This window comes from Cajanus cajan, chromosome 4 (genome assembly GCF_000230855.2).
Source record: "Cajanus cajan strain Asha chromosome 4, NIPB_CcT2T_4, whole genome shotgun sequence".
Taxonomy (NCBI): Eukaryota; Viridiplantae; Streptophyta; class Magnoliopsida; order Fabales; family Fabaceae; genus Cajanus; species Cajanus cajan.
Window position 1 is genome coordinate 9951851 of NC_138520.1, and position 22692 is coordinate 9974542.

General features: G+C 28.7%; 2 protein-coding genes across 4 annotated transcripts; both read right to left on the bottom strand.

Moving 5' to 3' along the window:
• Nucleotides 1-297: 297 nt before the first annotated feature.
• LOC109796664 (endoribonuclease) lies at nucleotides 298-8462 on the bottom strand. Of its 3 annotated transcripts, none has more exons than XM_020356408.3 (12): nucleotides 8258-8462; nucleotides 8105-8176; nucleotides 7496-7575; nucleotides 6304-6529; nucleotides 6131-6163; nucleotides 5632-5714; nucleotides 5423-5495; nucleotides 3896-4229; nucleotides 3450-3784; nucleotides 2221-2558; nucleotides 1464-1821; nucleotides 298-979 (listed from the first exon to the last, which is right to left on the bottom strand). In XM_020356408.3, the coding sequence occupies exons 1-12, from the start codon at nucleotides 8333-8335 to the stop codon at nucleotides 764-766; spliced, it is 2226 nt and encodes a 741-aa protein (XP_020211997.1). In that variant the 5' UTR covers nucleotides 8336-8462; the 3' UTR covers nucleotides 298-763. The 3 variants fall into 3 exon arrangements, with proteins under 3 accessions (XP_020211997.1, XP_020211998.1, XP_020211999.1); XM_020356409.3 differs by having other exon boundaries at nucleotides 3450-3781; nucleotides 8258-8460; XM_020356410.3 differs by lacking the exons at nucleotides 7496-7575; nucleotides 8105-8176; nucleotides 8258-8462 and having other exon boundaries at nucleotides 5632-5710; nucleotides 6304-6477.
• A 7619-nt stretch (nucleotides 8463-16081) lies between these two features.
• Nucleotides 16082-18727, bottom strand: LOC109797195 (plant cysteine oxidase 2). The gene is made up of 5 exons (XM_020357151.3): nucleotides 18375-18727; nucleotides 17750-17871; nucleotides 17467-17626; nucleotides 17161-17364; nucleotides 16082-16466 (listed from the first exon to the last, which is right to left on the bottom strand). Exons 1-5 carry the CDS (start codon nucleotides 18562-18564, stop codon nucleotides 16342-16344), a joined length of 801 nt encoding a protein of 266 aa, XP_020212740.1. The 5' UTR covers nucleotides 18565-18727; the 3' UTR covers nucleotides 16082-16341.
• Nucleotides 18728-22692: the final 3965 nt, after the last annotated feature.

Below are 22692 nucleotides of genomic sequence, written 5' to 3' on the forward strand. Positions count from 1 at the left end.
AAAAATTTAAAAGGCACAAAGTTTACCCTGTTTGATAATGAGCATAGGAGACCCAAACCCAAGACCGAACCAGACTAGGTCTAAAAAAGTCTCATTTGCGTATGTTACATAAAATAAGGCTTCCGAACCAAACACGCGTATCATAACTTTGATTATTTGATAACAATAAATAATAAAAATGCTGTTAGTACATATCTTCTGTCTTCATTTTATCGAAAAAGTAAAGGGACGAGTAAAGAAATGTGAACTGAAGTAAGCTCTTTCCGTTATTTTTCCAAAAGAATAAAGGTACGGAAGTGAAGGGCAAAAGATGAATGAATAACATTACCCATTATACGGTTAACAAATAAATAAATACGATAGCAATTGCTAACAAGATTACACTTCGTTCAAGTTATACCGACATCCCTAAAGTTTTATAAAATTACACTCCCTCCGTATATCTCATAGAGATGAAAAATGCAGAGTAAACAATAATTCTCAAATTAAAAGGGTAGCTCCAAAATTTATCAAATCTTGGGAATGATCAACATAATTTCCCAAGCCTTTTTTTGTACCCCAAGTCATTAACAGAACCTAAATGAGTGAAATCCCATTCCATCGTATTCACCAAGCTATTTCAGCAAAACCGTGGTTTTGACTTTAAGAAAAGTGAATCCATTTTGTAATAAAAGAAAATGTAGATCAGCTGGCGATGGGCACAGCAATTGAACCACCCTTTGAACCCCAGTCAGTTCAGAGTATTTTGAGAAAGCATATATACTCAGGATTTCCGAGCCATTAATTCACAGGTTACTACATCGTCCATGGATGCAGACCTCCCAGCACCTATGACAGGCACTATGTTGAAGATTGGCTCCTCACCACTTTTAAATTTCTTCTCACTCATTTCCAAAAGTTCAAAAAGTGCATTGCATAACATAGGTTGTAATAGCTGCACTGACATTTGAAGGCGTACCGGGATGTAGAACCTCAAACTCTGCACAACATGAAAAGAGAATGTTCAAAGGTCATATATAGAATACAAAGCGGAGTGGGAAAAAGCTGATCCCTGGCCTCTTTATCGTAAGATAACTATAGTTGTCGCCTTGTCGGTAACCTTTTGGCTTTTGCTAAATCTCCTACACTATGCTCCATTGTCCCTTACTTCCAAGAGGAGACAGACCCCAAAAATGCATGGATACCATTTTAGCACAAATGAACATGATGTGAGGATGCATAAATTATCTTGATCTAAAAAGTGTTAATTAAAGAGACAAAGGAATGTCTAAGTCTAAGCTAGTCCTTCATCTCCCACCCCAAGAGGTTTGAGGAAGCCAGGACACTCCAGAATCGCAGTGATTGATGACAATTGTACAGAAAACAGGAAATGAGTTTTGAAAAGAATGCATAACTAAAATATAATCCAGACAACGGAGGAATAAAATTAATCTGGTATATGAAAGTTTAAGAAATATACGAACCATTATATCTTCCCAGGTAAAGTCATTATCAGTCATAATTTGGTCAAGAAGATAAATGCAGAACTTCGATATCTTTTCTATATGTGCCTTAGCGATAGAATATTGATCATTATTCACATAATCAGCAGGCACAGAGTCAAAACATATCTTCGCAACCAGCTCACTTGTAATAGACAGTATAATGGCACATATCTTTCCAGAAATCACACATTTCTGAATGCAAGAATCGTGCCAATTTTCCTGCTTAAAACCCCAATAAAATGGTGGTGGCTTTGAACAAGATCTTTCTGCTATGGTCTCGAATTCTTCATCTGTGCCGTCCTCAACATAAAGAATAGGCTTTACTTCTACACATGCTCTGGAAAGTAAAAAAATGGATATGCCCATGACGTTAATACTGTGAGGATTTATAAAGATAGTAACAACATAATTGACAAGGGTTCAAATCATTCAATAAAAATCCTTTCTAACCCCTCATATCCTAACCACAAAAAATGGAAGACATAAAAGATAATCCAGATGATAGGCATGATAAAGTCTCAAATCAAAAGGAACCAAATCGATGTCCACTTTTTCTCTACCCTTCCAGGCAACTTTATTTGTAGTAATGAAGAAAACAGTACAATGATAAAAGGCACCACGTCCTTAAAACAATGAAGCCTAATATAAACAGATAGAAAGAGACCTTTTTAGAAGAAAAAGAAAAAAAAATAGCAAATTATTAGAAAATGAAGATTTATCGGATACCCTACAGTACCTTTTTGGAAGATCAGGAACAAGAACATAAAGGAACAAGGGATCTAAGGCTCTGATAGTGTCTCCTTCCTGTAAATGGGAGATCTTCATCTGCCTAAGGATTGTTTCTTGTTTCTCCTGAATATCAAGACTCTCCAATGATGAAATACGTTTAGAGCAGTAAATAACAAAAGCAATAGCAGATGTAGATATTGAACAATTAAAGCATTTTGCCACCGCTTCACTGTTTTCTAGTGCTTGTTTCAGTTCAACACCAGGGCCTCCCTTGCAAAGATTCATTGTAGGAGGGTCAAGCCCCAATTGACCAGCCATGTGAAGTATACCCTTATGCAAGGTTGCCTGAAAGCAAAAGCATCAGAAAGAACAGAAGTGCCACTAGATAACATTTGAAATGCAATAATTTTATCACATGCTAAATATATGAATGACGGTACATGAGGTGAAGCAAACACTCAACTAACTGCACTTGCATCATTCAATTAGATGATCACCATGAACTTTATCCCTTTTTAATAAGGGCACCCAAAAATGAGTCCTGACTCTCAGGTCAAGACACGAGGAAACTAGAAATAAACTTCAAGCAACTTAAGTATTAGTTTGATTTTGGAATAGCTAATTTTGTGCTCAAAACAGCTTACAATATTAAAGAGATACTAAAGCTAAGAAAACTAAGGTAGTAGTCCAAATATTTAGGGATGGATCAAAATTAGTTAAAAAACTCAAGATAAATCTTTTTCACTGAAGAAACTATAAGAACAAGCTTAAAGAAATTAGACATAAGTTTTGCTAATTTCTTGGGTGATACCACCCAACATCCTTGTTACTTAAATACATAAAAGTACAAAATGCATTGCATATTTATAAGAACAAAAATAAGTAATTAAACCTTTTTTTTCCATGGCTCTTAATCTTTCCAGTTAAATATTAACTCCCTTGAACAGTTCAATAACTTGGTATCAAGACTGCATGATACTCTTCGGCCAATACCAGAATGTTGACATTGATTTAAGCAAAACTAAATGCCCTATCCTCAAAGAGAACTAACAACCCAAAGAATGAAGTGGTCCTAAATCAATCAAATCTACAATAAGAAGTGTTCGTACTAAAACTGCTTTCAGTTGTGTCCCATGCTAATTTTCATAATGATATAATGAAACAGGATAAGGATAACATGCGCAAACTACTTGTTATGATAAATAATTGGCTGCTGCTGAAATCAATGGGGTTTACCTGGCTGTATGGCCCAATGCAACTAGGCGCCCAACAGGAAATACTCTGCACATGCAAAACCTTTTTCTCTTTATTGTCGGCTACCAGAACTTCAATGTATGCTCTGCTTAAACCCATTTCTACTAGAGGCATTTCAACAGTACTACGAGAAGGGACACCAAATGGGCATTTATCCTGTGTTATAAACTTCACATATGTTTCGTTAGCCTCAGAGAACTTATTCATGTCATCAATGTAAAGGTGAATATAGAGGACATTCTCCCAGCCAAAACCAAGGCCAGATAACTTTGATTCAATTTTCCCCAAAACAATCTTCAAATCTTCCTGCAAACCTGCTTTTTAAGGAAATAAGACAAAAACTATGTCAAAGAAAAAAAAATATGGAAGTGTAAGAGGCAACACAAATCATTTAAAAACAAAAAGAAAAAGTGAAGGACAATTATGACCATTGCATGAGTCTTGCAGCCAGCAACATATAGAGAATGTGCCCGTGTTATTTGTTCTTGAGATGTTAAATGTATGTTCTATGCTATCAGCTGGGCCAGCTCTATAACCCACTGGCTTGCATGTGGTCTCACATCCTTCTAGGCTGTCTTGCACTTCAAACACAGATCCGAGGTTTTGCGTATAAATCTCATGTATTTTCTCTTGTGATTTTAAATACTGAACATCTGCCTTATTTTCCAAATGAAATGCCAAGGGATGAAGGATTCCAACAGGAGCTATGGAATCCGAAGAGTGCATCACAACTTGATATTCATCAAGCACGATGTGAGCATTCTGAAAAATTAATGAATACCAAGGTTATCAATAATGGATAACGCCCTATGGCGGTAAGCCAAAAATCCGCCATAAACATATGGCGGATGGCGTGGCAGCTTATGGTGGACAAAAATTATATATATATATTAAAAACAAAACCAAAAATAAAAAACAGACTTTTAGGATGCATGACTTTAGTGTTGGGTGCTTACTGCTTACCATTGTGCTATAAGTGAAACAAAATTGGGAACAACGTTATAGGTTTAATATAGAAAACAACATAACAGAACATGATTATGAAATTCTAAAACATAGATAACTACATTCCAAAATTTTGAAAAACTGAGAACAAAAACATTGAACAGATGAAGAACAAGAACAATCACATAAAATAAGAGAGAGAGAGAGAGAGAGAAGAGAGAGAGAGAGAGAGAGAGAGAAAGAGATGATGAACATCTGAAGAAATGAAAAATAGATGGGAAAAAAAAACAGAGAAAAATAAAGAAATGGAAGGAAGAAGAAAAAACAAACAGAAAACAAAAAGACCTATTATGGGTCACCGGATTTGTTGGCCGGAAAACTTTATGGAGCTTAGGCCACTATGGTTCAGGTTGCTGGAGGTTGGTGGCCTAAGAAGACTCACCATAGTTGTTTGTTCGCAATTTAGGAGCTTCACAAGAGAAAAGACGAGGAAAAAAAAAAAAAAAAAAGAGGATGAGGAGGAATTCCACCATGAAGCCATGGCCATGGCGGATATAGCAGGCGCCATGGTGGATATAGCGGGTTCCATGGAGGATATGACGGACGCCGCTATATAACAGGAAATAACAGATAGCGAATGGCAGAGGGGTTCAAAAACGCCACGTTATACCTTTATGGCGGCGCCATAATGGTTATTTGATAACATTGATGAATACAGACAACAGAAGAACATGGGGGAAAAGATGACATTAAATTTGAAGCACAAGTAATCAATTTACAAGATTGAATTCTCAAGATCATTATTTGGTAGGACCATTAAACTGACATCAAAATGAATGAGAGCAAATCCAGATCAGTTTTATGGATGACAACTAAAGATCAAATAGACCATGGAAAATTCACAATGTACAGTGTGCAGACCAAAGTTAGAAACCAAATAAAGCAGTGATAGACCTCAAAAGATGAGGAAAAAATAGTCAATCACAACAATGGTGGTCATATGAACTTACAGAAAAGAGCGGGCAATCAAGAGTTAATGTTTCATATTCCCCTCCTTCACCACAAACATTGATTCCATATAATCTGCAAAAAGGAGATACAAGAAAGGATAGGGAGAAATGAATATATAAAAACACCATAGTCATGTTACTCTAGAAACTTTGAAGAATTTACACAGATATTACACAAAGAAAAGGAGGGAGAATAACTTCCGACATACTCTTTCAATTTATGTAAATAAGCATTTAAGAAGGCTAATTCTTTACCCAAGTGCTTTGCAGGATCCAAACCCATAGCAGCTACCTTCCAACATAGATAAAGCATTAAATTCCAAATTAACAATTATTCAAGTACATTCAAATTTTAAAATAATTCTTGGGTAGAAGGAAATGTTTTCACTTGTATAACTTCTTTTTTAGCTACATATCACTCATATAACTCACCACCATACATTCAAAGTTCAAACAACCCTCAAGTTTTTTATTATAACATGCAATCATTATATTAGCATCATGGAACCTATAAATGTTGTCTATTGATATCAGAATGACAAGATGCTCAATATTATCAAAGCAACATTAGATCATTCTACACAAATGGTTAATAAGAACCACCCAGTAATTAAAACAAAGGAATTCCCTCATGTTCTCTAATGACAAAGAAAAACCATAAAGAGCAATAAGCATTTGAAAGTAGAAACAAAGTTAAAATAGTTATACCTTCACAGTTACAGCTACAATCCCATTTGTAATCTGGTCAGGACCAAAATAGGGTTAGAATTATATGAACAATGGAAAAAAAAAAAAAAAAAAAAAAAATCCTAATACATGATCATCTACATGCATGCTATCAAGTATCAGTTATGGAGACAATAGTCCAAATCACTATTTACCATTTCCTGGAGAAGCAATGACTGATCTTGTTTCCATAAGTATGCCAGAGAAACAAGGCCTAACCTTGAACAAACACTTTCCACCCGCAATCTCTGATAGTCAGATGCGATGGCTCCAGAAGACACTGCACCAACTGAGGGTATCTGCCTTTTCACTTCACGTAACAAAATGAACAGGTCTTCGACTTCATCACCTTGAGTTGCTTTGTAACCAAGCTCCTGATGCCTATCAAGAAAATATCATTTAAAGGTTTAAACCAAACATTAGATAAATTAAGATTGTATAACGCTAGATACAGGCCATTGCTTCAAAGGTTAACCAACCAATGGTCATCAGAAGCAGAAGTCTTGAGGAGATTAAAAAAGAAAAGAGGGGGCCAGAGGGAGCTGGAATCATTCTACCACATGATCTAGAACACACTGGATAGAAAAATCAGCTTAAACTTTCATATTTCATACAGTATGTCACATAATTGCTAATAGTGCACTATAGCAGCAGAGCATTTTCATGTGGTGGGAGTTGTGGCCACTGTCCAGGAAAATTGCAACCATCTCAGCCAGTATGGTTAACAGGGGAAAATCCCCTCTTTACCCCTCTGCTTGTGCGGGGCTGAACCTATTTTTTGGAGGATGTTTTTGGGATTTCATCTACATTTGAAACATATGGTTCAACAAAGCTCTCTTTCTCCCTTGGAGGCTTAAAGTTATTTGATTCCTTACCTTTTGTTATAATTGACTTATGAGTGTTTAGCTTCAAACTGTGACTTTTGATAATCAATTACAAATGTTACTTTTGGATACATTTTATTTTTAAGCCTTTATGCCTTTGTAGTATGAATATATCTCAAAACTTCAGAATAGCACTCATAAGACTAGTAGTTCTATCCCTCTATAGATGTTTTGGGATCAGCCAATCCACATGGCTATTTGTTATTGATAACTATTATGGCATATTAAAATAATGTTTGACCGACGAAAGCCACATCCTACTAGTGTAGATTAGTCATTAGCTATCAGTTTTGAAATATTACGTGAACCATACTCATAAAAAAAAACAAAAAAAAACTATGGTATATCAATAGAAGTTTAATGACATTGTAATTGCCCCTAATTAACTAACTAATCTATCCTATGGATTTCCCTCAAATAAAATAATTGGTTTTATCAAAAGATTTGTGATTAGAAGGCTTGCCTTGAGGATCCTTGTATTCGCCTCCTGAACAATGGCAATCCCATGCATTCAGCATAGCTGACGATAATTTGATGCCCGACCTGTGGAAGACATTGATCAGCCCATTTCATTTTCATTTTCGTACAGGAATGGAAAAACAATATTCAGTAAAGGAGTAATAATTAAATATAAACAGAGGTCTAAAATGCTGACTCTTAAACTGTTAAGTTCATTTCTTTATTTATTTTTTAAAATATATTACCCAGGTAAAAACCAAATTAAAAAAAAAGCTTATCAGGAAGAAAGTGTCAACAAAGAGCATGATAGTCAAATTGGCTGCAACTAGAACTTAAGGAGAGTCGTGAACCTGTCAATAAACAAAAGCTTTGCTTCCATTGTACCAATGAAATTTTAAGTTTCTAATGTTACCAAATTTCCAATTTCATTCATCTTGGTTACTTTAAGAAAACCCCGATGTAACACTTATGCTAATATTTTCCATTATCTCATTGTTTTTCAGCATTTCAAAAAGAAGTACATGTTTTCCTTTATATATATATATATATAAAAAAAAAAAAAAAAAAAAAAAAAAAGGCGATGGAAATAACAAGAAATGGAAAAGAGACATACAGTTTGATACATGTAACTATCGAGCTCGTCCACAGAATCATCAAGTGGCATCAAATTGGCCAATGCAACAATCTGTTGCAAAAACAGTAATTAGAATAAGTAAATAGGAAGTTAATGAAAAATGTTTTGGGAAAAATAAAAAAATGAAGAAACCTGGTGGCCATAGTGAATAGCCTTCATCATGGCATAGCAACTGTCTTTGCCGCCGCTTACGAGTGCCACCACCTTCATCGTCCTCACCACTTCCACACCCCAGTACTGTTGCGTTTAGGGCTGCACTGGACCAACAAAGCAACACCAAAACGTTGCGTTTTGAACTGCTCTGCCTGGAAAATAAAATAAAAATTGGACATGTCATAAGCTCTCGTTTTGGGCTTCAAATCAAATCAAAATATTATTAGCCTGGTTTTTTTAGTACTACTATTGTTTTCTAGAGGAAATGCGTTGATAAATATAATTTAATAATTTTACTTGTGATTTATTACAACAAACTTTTTTTTTTAAAAAAATTTTAAGAATATAATTTTGAGAATCATTGAACTTTTTGAAGACGTTTTAAAAAAATTAAGTTGGAATCAACTCAAAATTCTCTCACAAATCTATATTTACTAAAATTAGAAAGTTTTGTTGTAATAATTTTTTTTCCTTCTGACTTAATCATATTTTAACATGAATAATACACATACTAATATTTATTATATATAACTAAAATTTATAATATATATATATATATATATATATATATATTATATTTAAATATATAATTATATTTAAAATTTATATAAATAAATATTTTTAAATATATAAATTATATTTTTAATAATAATATATATATTTTAAATTTATGATAAATAATTTATATTAGAACATAATATTATTTTATTTATTAATAGTTTATTTTAAAATTATTAAAATTCAATTTATAAATAATTATGATAAATAAAAATCAAATTAGATAAAAATAAATAAAAAATTCTTAAAAATTGATAAAAAGAACTCCTTAAAAACATTCTCATGTGATAAAATTTTATATTTAATATATAAGAGTTCATTTAAGAATCTTATTTGCTTATAAAAGGTAATATATGTACTTGAAAAGAAAGAAATATATTAAAGAAAAATATTTTTTCTTTCATCTTTTAGATATTTTCGTTACAAAACATTCATGTTCTTTAGGTTCTTAATTTAAGATTTTTATAAATATAAAAAATATTGTGTGTATCAAACATTCCTTTAGAATGTGTTTGGATGAAAAATTCAAATAATTTACAAAGAAATTGAAATATAACCATTTGTGAAACTTCTTAAAATACTAAAATTTTAAATTCTTCTAAAAAAATAAAAATTTTAAAAAAAATTATATTTTTTCTTTTTTATCTCATCTATATATCTTTCATTTTTTTATCTCTTATGTTTCTTTTTATTTCTCTCTCTTCCATATATTTTTTTCTTTTTATATTTTAAATTCTCATATTTTATTTTCTCTCTTCTTCCTCTCTCTCTTTTTTTCTTTTCTTTCTATCCCTATTTCTTTTCTTTCTTCTTTCTTTAATTCTTATCCCTTTTCTTTCTTTTATCTCTCTCTCTCCTATTTCTCTTTTTTTTTTCTTTATCTCTTCCTCTTTATATTTTGTCTTTTCTCCATTTTTTATTTTTTTTTTCACCTACCTTCCTCACCTCACTTTTAACATAAAAAAATATCAATATTCAAAAATAATTTTTAAATTATTAAATATTATCTAATATTAATTTTGAAAATTATTAAATATTTACTTTTATAAATTTTATTTTAAAATTTTAATATATATATATATATATAATTTTACCTATGGTGAAAATAAAATTACTATATATGATATTACTTTATATATATCATAAAAGAATTATTATATTCAAACTAAAAATTTAAATTTTAAAAAATTTGAATTAACATATCTAAATAAAATATTTAAAAAATAATAAAAATTAAAATCAAGATAATTCAAATTTTAAAAATTTCAAGTTTTTTAAATTTCTAAAATTTCTCTTCTGCACAACGAGTGAGCATCTAATTTGAAACTTTTATGCTTAAGCAATTGCATAGTTTAAGTGCTTATGGTCAAGGGTATAATACAAGGAAATTTGCTTTACATAATTTGAGGCTATGATAATTGTTGATCTAAGCTAAATCAGTTAAGTATTGGACGCTAACCAATTACTGTAACAGATGTTGCATCATTAGATACCTTGATAAGAAACTTAACAATAAGAATTATGACAAGTGGAGCATTAGTGTAAAATAAGAATTATGGCTTGAGTAGGACTTGTGGTGTGTTGTTGATGGTTTAGAAACAACCTCATCTAACAAGGAGCATAAAAAAGAAGTAAAAGATTAGGAAAGGTTATGCATTTGTTGTTTATTATTTTGGAGGAAGTGTTCCTGCGGTAGATCAAGAACTTCAGATACACACCACATGAGGCTTAAGATATGTTGCCAACATTATTCACACACAAATTAGTGATGCTAAGCTACAACTAAAAAATAAAATAAAATATTTATTTAGGGGAAAAATAATTACACACTCACAATTAATTACATAAATATTTTTGGATATCAAATAAATGTTTAATTTTTTTTTTTTTTACAATCAGTTGACACTTATTATCTTCTTAACCAATGAAACATCTTAGATAAAAATTTATGGTGAGTTAACCAATGAATCTTATTAATTCAATACAAAATTTCTATATAGGACAAACTTCTAGAAAAATCTAAGTTACAAAAGTTTCTTAGTCTTTATCAAGGTTATACAATAGTATTTTTTTATCATTAAAACTATGGCTTGAGTTGTCTTAGATATGACAAAATCAAAACATCCAAGTAGATAAGTCGTTTGATATATCCAACAAGTCTAAAGATTCATGGTCTTTAGTAAAACAAACAAATTTTTTTTTTTAATTTTGAAATTCTTAAATAGTGACTAGCGCAAAAATAAAGATAATCAAAATAGTTGTACAAAAATGTAAGAGAATATTCTCACAGGTACAAAAATTTCTACTTGTCATACAAATGTAACCCTTAAAATGTTGTATAATAACATGTTATTCACTATTATTTTATCTTGTTTTATGGTTATTTCTTTGGCAAAACTTCATTTTCTTGGTATGTGTACAATAAATAGGGAAAATACATCAAAGAGAAAAACAATGCATTCAAAGGACAAATTGGAGTAACATTGAAACTTTAAAGTCATGCATGGTCGTGCTTTAAGAAAAACAAACCCAAGAAGGAAGGTAGCACAATTCGTACTTCCCCTTGAAACATTCCCTAGATAAGGAACCACACCCAATCCACCAAGCATGATTGTGCTTATTGATATGCACGTTCTCACTGATGAGGAAACACTCCTTATTATTAAGTATAATTGTACTTGCTGAGATACACGTATTTAAAAGTTCACCCTAATTTTAATTATAAATAGGAATGTCTAGACTATATTTTCAATATATTATTTTCTGTTCTAGTATTTAGAAATTCTTTCTTTTTCTCTATTCCCCATTGAGATTTTGTAAAAGACTAAAAGTTAAATCCTCGAAGAAGGATTCTTCCACTCTCAATTAATTCTTTTGTTTTATGAATTCTAGTATCATGTTGAGTTATTTACTTATCATGTTTGGCTAGTCTTCTTGTTAAGACAAAAAAATGTTGACTTCTTGGATCAAAGATTGTTAACAATATCAAAAGTAAAATTTGTGACAAGGGTTAAAAATTGTGAAATTTATCTTGGGGGAATCAGGAACAATAAGTCACAACTCAAAGATTTTGAATTTTTTTAATCTCAATCAATCTATTTTCTGCTTTTATTATTATTTTTTTTATCACATTCTCACTATCAATTTTTATCACTTCAAATTGCTAAGAATTACAATTAAAATTGATAATTATTCAAACTTAATCCTTTGTGTTTAAATCTAAAGCCCGTTCACTGTTACTATTGTGATATCATACACCTTAAACACATTTTATACACAATAACAAACATAATATAAAAAAGAATATAAGAGTGTAATTTATTTTAAATATCCTTTCATAACTGAAAAGGCATATAATGCAACATTTAGTGCACCTCGACATATATTTTCAACAAAAGGATGAATTTCTCACATGACTAATTTCTAAAGTCACTACAAGAAATGTTATATATAGTGACATATAAAAAGTGTTACTATAAGTATAATATATGTAAGTATATATCTATTTGACATATATTTATATATACAATTTTAGTGTTGATTTTGAATGAGATTTAATAATATATTTTGTGTGTCACTATAACCTATACTCATATTTTTTAACAATATACCAATATATATGATATTTATTGTGTGAGTAAAAGTAATTTTTAATGACACAAGAAATGTTAAAGGCATTATTTATGAAACTTAAAAATATTTTGTAGGGACTAAAAATAAATGCATGAAAATTTTAATTCAATCTTCAATAAGACTGCTTTAATATTTATTATTAATTAAAAAAACAATTATTTGGAATGCCTAAACTTAAACCAACATTAGTCTAACGTTACCATTCTTTCAAACATGTAAAGTTTGCTTGTTTGAAGAAGACTTAAAAAAATATATATTTGGTTGGTGTATGTAAAGATGAATGAGACAACACTAGAGATATTACTTGAAAAGGTAAAGTTAAAAAATACTTATGAATGCTTCCATAGTGAAACATGTAGGTAAGTGTCTCACTCAAGAGACATCATACTTATTGAAAATAATAATACTTTATGATATAATTTGATTTACAATAAAAATTTAATATTTGAAAACTTTTGTTTTATATAAATATTGGAGTTTGCAATTACCGAATTAGCCTTCAAAACCAATAATCGTTGTTGAACCTGCAAAATGGTCGTATGCGAATAATTATTTTTTTTTTTTTTGAAAAGTTGACAAGATTGCAAATCGCAGCAAAGTAACGAGGAAGAGCATAGCATCCCACATTTGATATAAACCCAAGTTTACTATGTAAGTAAACTTTTAATGACTCAAGTTGTTAATGTCGGAAATGCCACAATTTATGAGGTAAACCACAATAAAAATGTGTATTTTTCTCTTCTTGCACTATATAATACAGTTGCATGGACATAATTTTTATAAATAAAAACATTTTTTTTATTAAACATTTAATACTATATTATAAATTAAAATACACTTTTTTAAAAGTGAGACTTTTATTTTTGTATACTTTATATTACCTTGTTTCTCTTTTTGCATTGTACATTTTTAATTCTCCGTAACTTATAATTTTTTTTTAATTTCTTTTATCTTTATATTATTATACTTATCTTTTTAATAGTCTATTTATTTATTCACCAAAAAAAGTCTATCCATTTTAATTTACACCTTTTAATTTTAATTTTTAAATTAAATTTCAATAATTATTTTTAAAACAACTATCAATAACCAAAAAAAATTATACCACAATTTAAATTAATTATTATAAACTAGTTAAAAATCAGAAACTTTGTGTCTTGTCTATCAATATTTTTTTTATAGTTAGATTTAGTTGCATATTTAGTTACTATTTAATTAAAAATAAAAAATGTTGAAGGATTTAAGTATCATGAATCATGATTAAGGAGTTATTTTGTAAGATAATTATTGTGATTGATGAATGGTTTTCAGAATCGTTTAAAGGGAAAAATAATTTTAAAATGTTTTTATTAATTATGAGTATAGTTTACTATTAGTATAAATATAAAAGTAATTTATATAGTTAAATATATTTATTTATTAGAAAATTTAATTATAATATAATTTATATATTTATTTATTATGAATTTTAACATATTTTTATTCTCTAAAATAAAATCCTTAAATTGATGAATTAATTTTCCATTCTCTTTACTCTCCCAATAGAGATATTATTGACACTTTTTTTTTTCTTTCATGAGAAGTGCATTTATATGCCTTCTTCACAACTGGTTAAAAAACATGATCGATTCAAAATATAAATAATATATATATATATATATATATATATATATATATATATATATACTTATACTTAATTATCTTAATTATTTATTCATTTCAATTTTAAAATATAATACCAAAATTTAAATTACTTTTTAAATTCTAAATAAAATTTATTTATTTAAATTTTACTTATTATAATTAATAAATATAATATAATTTATAAATTTAAAAAATATATTTATATTGTGTATAATTACATTAGAAATTATTTTATCTTCTACAATAGAAGACTAAAATACTAAATATATAAATAAATATTTATCTAATAATAAAATATTAGTTATGATGACATGGTAATTTTAATCAACATTTTGAAAATCAGACTAAAGTATTCAATTAAACAAGTGAATAAGTCAAGATACCGATTCAAATATATCACAACAATTAGAAATGGTAAGTAAACTCATTCGTAGGTAATGCTCAAACTTGTATTGACTTTGATAAAAAAAATATTGAATTTGATTAAGTACAAGTAATACTCGATTTATTAAATCGAGTATGGGGATGGGGTATACGCATACTTATCTCGTACCCATATTTGTATTCGCTTTTAAATTTTTAAAAATTTATTTTATTTTTTAAAAAGTATTTGATATTTATATATTTTTACTCTATTTTAAATTTATGTTAAATGATACTTAATTAATGTAATTTTGTAATTGTTATTCTATATTGAAATTCTCTTTTTAATATTTCTTTTATAAAAAAGTATTTAATTAATTTTTGAGTGGATACGAGACAAATATGTGGATATGAGACAAATACAAATATACTCGATACTCAATAGAGATGGACATAGATTATAGAAATAGGGATAAAGACATAGATAAAGATAGTAAAACTTATATGATATTGACCTAGAAAAAATCAATCAAAGAAAAAAAACTTGTCAAAAATAGATTAAGAAAAGCCATGAAATCGATTAAAAAGCTGGCAAAAAAATTAAACTCAAAGAAATTAAATAAAAAAAATTCTTCTTTTTATTTGTTTTAAATATAAACTTTTTATTATTACATGTTGATTGTATTATTTTTTTTAAATAATGATTGATATGTATTATTAAAATAGACTTAAGTACCATAACATATTTTTATTTAAATTTTAGTCAAATATTCTACTTATTATAATTAAAGACTTATACATTAAATTTTAATAATTGTTAATATATATCATATTTTACATTAAATTTTAACAATTCTTAATACATAAATTAAATATAATTTTTTAAAAAAATTTAAAAATTATTTAATACTTCATTTATTAATTTAAATCATTATATAAAATATTTTTATAATTATCTATCAATTTAAATTAATAAAATAAAATATTAAATAATTTTTATTTTTATTTTAAAATATTACAAATTTAATTAATATATTAAAATTTTAAAATTTAATAATTAAATTATAAAAAATTAATTTAAAATATAAATTATTAAGTGAAATAAATCTAAGTATACTTAATATTAAATTCCTCCTCTAAATTTTATATGTACAAGTTAAAACCGTGTAAAATATTAATATTAATCTATTTGTTATTTAATCCATATTTTATTAATTCTAATTCAACCACAAATAAACTATTACATTTTTCTAAAACAATTAACAATTTTTTTTTTAAAAACTAATATTTTGACTGATTCAACCACTAATCCAATTTAAAACTATCAACTATAATATTTTCTTTTTACAAAATAGCCAGTTATACACCATTGGCGTAAAATAATGTTATATAATTAATTAATAAAAAAATCACTATTGATATAAGTTTTTAAAGTGGTTATTTGTAATAATTATGTATGGTTGTGATTAGATTAGCATATAAATTATTATTTTAATTTTCCAGAAACATATCGTGAAAAGCATAAATTTGACCATTGTCTCGTAAAAGTGAGTCAACCTTCACCACTTGCTCCGTTAAAGTTACCATTATAGACCCTTTGCCAAATAATAAACCAAAACTCCTACTTGATTGACAGGTGAACCACCTAAGGCCCATGGTTTTTCTATACATGACAACAATGGCTCTCATAAAGTTATATAGCAAAAATGAGCGATTTATATATATATATTATATATATAGGTGCATTTTCCACCTAAAGGAACAAAAGGCAACACGTGCACTCATTCCTTGAATATGGACACAGAGCCAAAGTGATGGGAGATTTTGTGGCGTTAAGACTTAAGAGGGTGAACACATGATGAAAACTAAAAGGGTGTTGGAGTTGGACCCAAGTACTCGATGCCATCCATTTTAGACTTCTCTGGCATCTCAATTTCTTCCAGCCACGCGTAACTATCATTTTCCTCTTTTGCCTCACCAGTCCTTTCGTCTGCAGGGTAAATCATTAATGGTCAGAGACATCCAAATAATGTACAATTGTACAACCTCAGACACTGCAATAAAAGTCCACAAGTGGAGGAATAGTCATGCATGCCCAAATCAAGACATAGGATCTCATGTTAACATTATCTGCTACTGTTTAATGTTTCTGCCCATTTATATCTTTTTCAAATTTAATCGGTATGTCCGTTTAAGAATCTAATCTACATTGATGAAACTTCACAGTACAAGGAGGAATTATGAGCAACTGAAACATTTGAATTATCCCATGTTTATTTTTTAAAAACAAGGACAAAAATTAAATGCAGATGCTATTCTATTTTCTAGTTGCAATCGAAGTTTTCCCATGTTAACAAGGGTATGCTTGAATAAAGTTTAGAAAAATTTTTGAGTGGGGAAAAGACAGAAAAGAAAGAGAACTCTTTCTGGTATCTAAAGAGATACTATAATTTTCCCTTGTTAACTTAAACTTATTTGATCTTTGATGTAATCTGTGTTATACTGAAATGGAACTTCAATTCAATTATAACAGGAAAATAACATCAAAGAACTATACAAGTTTTGTCCTTAAAGCAAAAATTTGTAATGAAAATTGGAGAAAAAATGCATACTTGCAAACAATATAAATGTGGTTTGCCAACAGTCTACATGTAATGGTTGTGTGCAATGGGAGAGTTACTTACTAGGAAAAGAAGCATAAGGGTGATCTCTGTAGTAAGAACAGTCTCGACCATCTTCTTTGGAATAAGGAGGACCAATGACATCAAGCACAGCACATGGGGTTATGGCTGTGAATTCATGGATGTTCCCTCCTGTTGTTGGATACAGCACAGAAGCATCACATGATGCTGTGAACACCTTATCAGCTTTTAACTTTGCCAATCTCACTGCAAAAACAGGATTTGTATGGGTCAACTTTCAAGAACTATTTACACACTCCATCAATTCATGGTCATTTGTAAAATGATAACAATAGAGAAAGAACCTACATTGAGATGGTTGTTGCAATAAATTGTTAGAGGTCTCAGGATCAACCCAATCGTAGGATTTAATGTGCATTAGTCCCAATAGAAGCTTGCTTAAAACAGTCATTCCTGGATGGTTATGAAGAGGAATAACTCCTCCTTCAGGTATGAAAAAGATGCAGAGCTGCACAAAAAAATGTGCCCATAAATTAATTAAACACATAAGTCATAGCTAACAATTAAGTAACAATTGCAGTGGTGAGTGTTTGTGACTAGGGAGCCACGAGATTGAGACTGAAACACTTACTGAGAAATTGTCACACTTGCACACGGTTGTATAAGTGACCCTTTGATTCTCTTTGGTAATATTTCCAGGCTTGAAGAACTGCAGATCTCTACTAAGTCCCACATCTTCTGGCTTCATATTATCTGAAAATATGAAAGAATCAGAACAACATTTCCAAATGAATAGAAAACCAGGAATCAAATCAATCAATATCAAATTAAATGCCTGAAGTCCAAGAAAAAATAATTTGTAAAGCCACAAAATGCATATCATAAGTTTTCAAACTGTTAGGTGTCAGGAAATGCTCAAACCACACCTTGCAACCACTTTCTACATCTATATTACACAACTAAAGTTATATCATCAATTTCTTCTTGTTGGAAAGAAAGAAAAATAAAATAAATGAATATTAAAAACTAAAAAATATGAATCGGCAAAACTAAGACATATGCCCCAAAGACAATTTATGCAAATCGAGAAATTAGAAGTCAAACTCAAAATGCACAGGCCATCACCCGAAAAAGAAATCACCAAAAATATCTAAACATATGCAAAATTGAGACCCCAAAACACTAAATGGATCAAAAAACAGAACAAACTTTTTTTATCCAACCCCACCAAATATCATCATAATATTTCATCATACCAAGGATGTGGCGCAGTCTCTGAACATCTTGTGGGGAAGGAACAGTGCCGGGACCTTTGAAAGCTTCTCTGCATGAATCAGATAGCTGCTGAAGTGTGTTTGAAACACTCAGCACAGGTCTCCTAACCCTTCTAGGAAATTGCTTCCTTTTCTTGGCAATGACCCTTCTCAAGTTTAGTTTTTGCATCATGTTTTAAACTGAAAATAACACATCCAAGGAGATAAAAAAAAATAAAAAATCCCGGAATTGAGAAACTGTGGTATGGTAGTGGTTTGACTTAAAGAGAAAGACAATTGGTATTAGGAATAATAAGAGTGCAAAAGTGCATGAGGGTGAGGATGAAAAATGGAGATGATAGTTGTATAAATAGAGAGAGAGAGAATAATATGGAAGTTTGAAAACTAGGGGCATGTGGCATGGTATTGTGACACTGTTTTGTTTGTAACAGTGGTGTAAGTTATAACAAAGAAAAAAAAGAAAAGTAAAAGCGGTGTTGTGTTGTTGGTGCAGTTCAATTCCCGCCTCGCCCCATAGATTGTTTGGAAACTGGCGGTTAAAGCGACCCTTGTTTTGTGGGTCAAGACGGTGAACCCAACACAGGTTTACAAAAATCTACACTCTTCTTTATCCTTTGCTTATATTATGGTAAAAATATAAAAAGAATTTATTAGTTTAAATATATTTTAAAATTTTTAAATATAACCGTCTTGTTTTTAGTTTTTAGTTTTTATTTTAAAGTTATTTTTTGGATTATTTTAATTTTTAATGTTCTATTTTTAATTTTTATTATTAACTAATTAGTTTAATACCCACATAATGATGTTAATTAAGATAATAAAAATATTTAAATAAAAATAATTATATTATTTTTAAGTGAATAATTTAATTAAGTAATATATTTAATATTTTATATAAATAAGATAATTACTTATAAATTATTTTTAATTTTTTAATATATTATGAATAACATTTTTTTATTATTTTAATATTAGTTTTAATTTTCAATTCATTAATTTGTTTTTAATTCTATACTTTAACATATTATAATTTTCTTAAATATTTCTAATATACTTTTAAATTTTAATATTATTTTTACTTTCAAAATGTACATGTACAGGATGACCATATTACATTATGAATAAATAAATCAAGTTTATTTTATAAAATTAAAGTTTGAGATTAACCTATTATTTTTTTATAAATCTGGTTTAATCATTTTAAAAGTTTGACTTGACGAATTAATTTACTTAAAAGTTTGTTTTATATTAACAATAATAAATGTGTTAATAAATTTAATTTTAAATAAATTAATAAATCCATTTTTAAATATGTTATGATTTTTTTTAATTTACATGATAAAAATAACTTATTTTTTTATTATTAAAATTTAAAATTTAAAATTTAAAATTAAAATAAAAATTAATGTAAGAGGGAGATAACTCATGCACACATATGTACACTAACGTACACTCATGCACAACTAGGGATGACAAAAATATATGTATCCGCAGGTATATGTGGGTAAAACCCGCTACGAATAATAAATGAATAGACTAATTGGGTACCCGCAAACAATGGGAATGAATAATTTTTTACTCGTTTATAAACGGGACGGGGGCGGGTGGTATGATATCCATACACGCGGGTACCCGTTTAATAATATTTCTTAAATATCCTAATTATCCTTGTACCACATAACCCTGAAATTATACTCATTACTCTCTCATCTTATTTTCTTACAAAAGTGAGGTTGATAAAGTTATCATGTGTTAAGCATGTTATAAAATTATGTTGGATGTAATTTGATTAAATTTTTAGCTTTGATTGGACCAATAAGATTTATGTATTTTAAGTTGTTTACTTTCATTTGGAATTATGAGATTGAATTATTGTAGTTTTATGATGAGATTTTAACTTACTTGTGGGATTGATGTATTTTAAATTATTAACTATCTTGCATTTTTATTATTATTTCAACAAAATTAACGTTAAATACAAGTTCAAAATTAACATTTAATTTTTATTTTTAATGTTTTAATAACATTAGATATAAACTTAAAATTATTTATAATATTTTTTTTAATTTCTTAAAAGATTTATAAATATCTGTGGATATCCGTGAGTATTTAAGAAATTCATGATACCTGCTTATTGGATACTCTCGCAAATATGGAATGGATATGTGGCCAATTTTCATCCAGTAGGGCGGGACGGGTTTACTATTAGCTGTCCCCGTGGTCCCATTGTCATCCCTACGCACAACGACACAAACACATGTGTGATGAAAGAAAATGATAAAAATATTGATAATTTAATTTTTTATCAAAAAAAACCTTTTTAAATATTCTCTATATTTTATTTAAAATATTCTAATAAAATATTCTAAATGATTAATTATGAAGATAAAATAAAAGAGGGTGCATTAGGGGTATATAAAAGTGAAAAAAGTTCACAAGTGTCACAAACATGGTTTCACACTTCTGACCAGCCGTGCCAAGTGGCATTTTCTCTCCTGCATACATTGATTAGCAATACTAGAATAATTGTAAGACAGCTTGATATTTCGCAGGAACAGTTGATTCTTTATTATTATTTTTTTTCCTTTTTCTGATTACCGATTAACACTGTCTAGAGTTGTAGCAACATAATATTATCTTCATCTTGTCCTCCTAAATGTTTTTATCTGATTTAGAAAGATGAAAGTTAATGGGACAGGACTAGGAGGAATCTATGATTTGTTTCAGCTATTATAATGATTAATTGCAATTATAAGTTCAAATAAAAGAGAGAAGGATGGAATGGCAACAGCCATGTGGAGTCAGAATCAGAGCACACAAAGACACATCTTATCTTCTTTTTCTGTGGATGAGGACTTTCAAAAGTAGTAATTCAATGTTGCACTTGCAGTAATCGTTTCACTTTATGAACCACGTGTAACACTTCTCACATTAAATATGGATGTTGTAGTTATACATAGAGGAGACTCACTTTGTTGTTTGTTTTATAATTTAAACTTTTGTTGCACACACTTTTAAAGAGAAAATGTGGTTTCACATATTTTCAACTATCAAATTAAAGAATAATTATTTGTAATTTTTATGTTCAATTGATTTTTTTTTTAAATTAAATGATAATTAAAACACATCAAAAATTTGATGAATTGACATTCAGTATAAATTGAAAATATAAATTGAATTGATTTATTTAAAATATTAATAAGTGATGAACTAATTTATGTGAATTAATTTGACTCACTTTGACATCTTTAAATTGAGCAAATACATGATTAAAGTTATACAGAAAATCAATGACAAATGTGAATTTGTTACTGAGTTGAACAATTTTGTTGAAAGATATAACATAACTCTTCTTAGAATATTATGATGGATCATCTATTGCCTTTTCATTTCATCCTTTTGGTATTTCCATGACTACTTTGATGAACCTAGAACTCTTTGACACACCATTTCATAGAAGATGGATGTCCACTTTGTTGTAATTTAAATAAGAGGAAGATGTCAAAGATGAATGTCATGATTTTTTGACTTTTCTATGATGATGAAAGAAGTCAAAAAGATCAAGAAGAAGTCATGTAACAAAATAAGTTAATTTCTTATTTGTTTCTAGGTTGCAACTATGATCAATGTAATCGTTACATGATCAATATAATCAATTACATAAGTGTAATTTTTTTCTATATAAACTCAACAAATTAAAAACCTTTTATTGATCATTATGAGTACATTCTATATTACACCATCTATATTTTGTTACTAATTATTGTTCTTTTATATATAAAAAAGGCTAAATAAATTTAAAAAATTAATCATATCCAACTTGATAAAATATGATTAACATGTCCAACATATTTTTGATTGTTCATACGCAAGAACAATTATTTCTCTCGCGATTATATTAATCAAACCATGTTTTCTAGGCACAAAACTGAAAAAGGATCACCAAAGAACAAGGGGAAAGCTACATTGTCGCTCAATTCTGTCTTCATTATAATCAATTAAGGTTGATTTGTTGTTTTCTTCCTATTCTTGTTGTATTTTTGTATTCCATGCAAGAAAAAGGTATTTCCAGATAAGATTTATTGAGTTTACAAATTAGAGAAGGGTTTTCTAGTTAGAAATTTAGCAGAGAGTTTTTGTAAAATTTATAGGAATGTTTTAGATCTAAAGTTAATCAACTAACTCGTTTGCAATTACTCTTTTGTTTATAGTGAACGACCTATGATCAAGGGTTGATCAAGAAAGATTGAGTGTAACTTTATGAAGAAAGTGAACAAATATAGATTGTTGTGTGAATCTC

Excerpts from the sequence above, each read along its gene's own strand:
- LOC109796664 (XM_020356408.3), bottom strand. The coding sequence starts at position 8,335 with ATGAAGGTGGTGGCACTCGTAAGCGGCGGCAAAGACAGTTGCTATGCC. Across the intron at positions 7,576-8,104 it reads ATAGTTACATGTATCAAACT|GTCGGGCATCAAATTATCGT; the intron begins GTATGTCTCTTT and ends TGTCTTCCACAG. Across the intron at positions 1,822-2,220 it reads GTTCCTGATCTTCCAAAAAG|AGCATGTGTAGAAGTAAAGC; the intron begins GTACTGTAGGGT and ends TTTACTTTCCAG.
- LOC109797195 (XM_020357151.3), bottom strand. The coding sequence starts at position 18,564 with ATGATGCAAAAACTAAACTTGAGAAGGGTCATTGCCAAGAAAAGGAAG. Across the intron at positions 17,365-17,466 it reads ATTGCAACAACCATCTCAAT|TGAGATTGGCAAAGTTAAAA; the intron begins GTAGGTTCTTTC and ends CTGTTTTTGCAG. Across the intron at positions 16,467-17,160 it reads CCCTTATGCTTCTTTTCCTA|ACGAAAGGACTGGTGAGGCA; the intron begins GTAAGTAACTCT and ends TTTACCCTGCAG.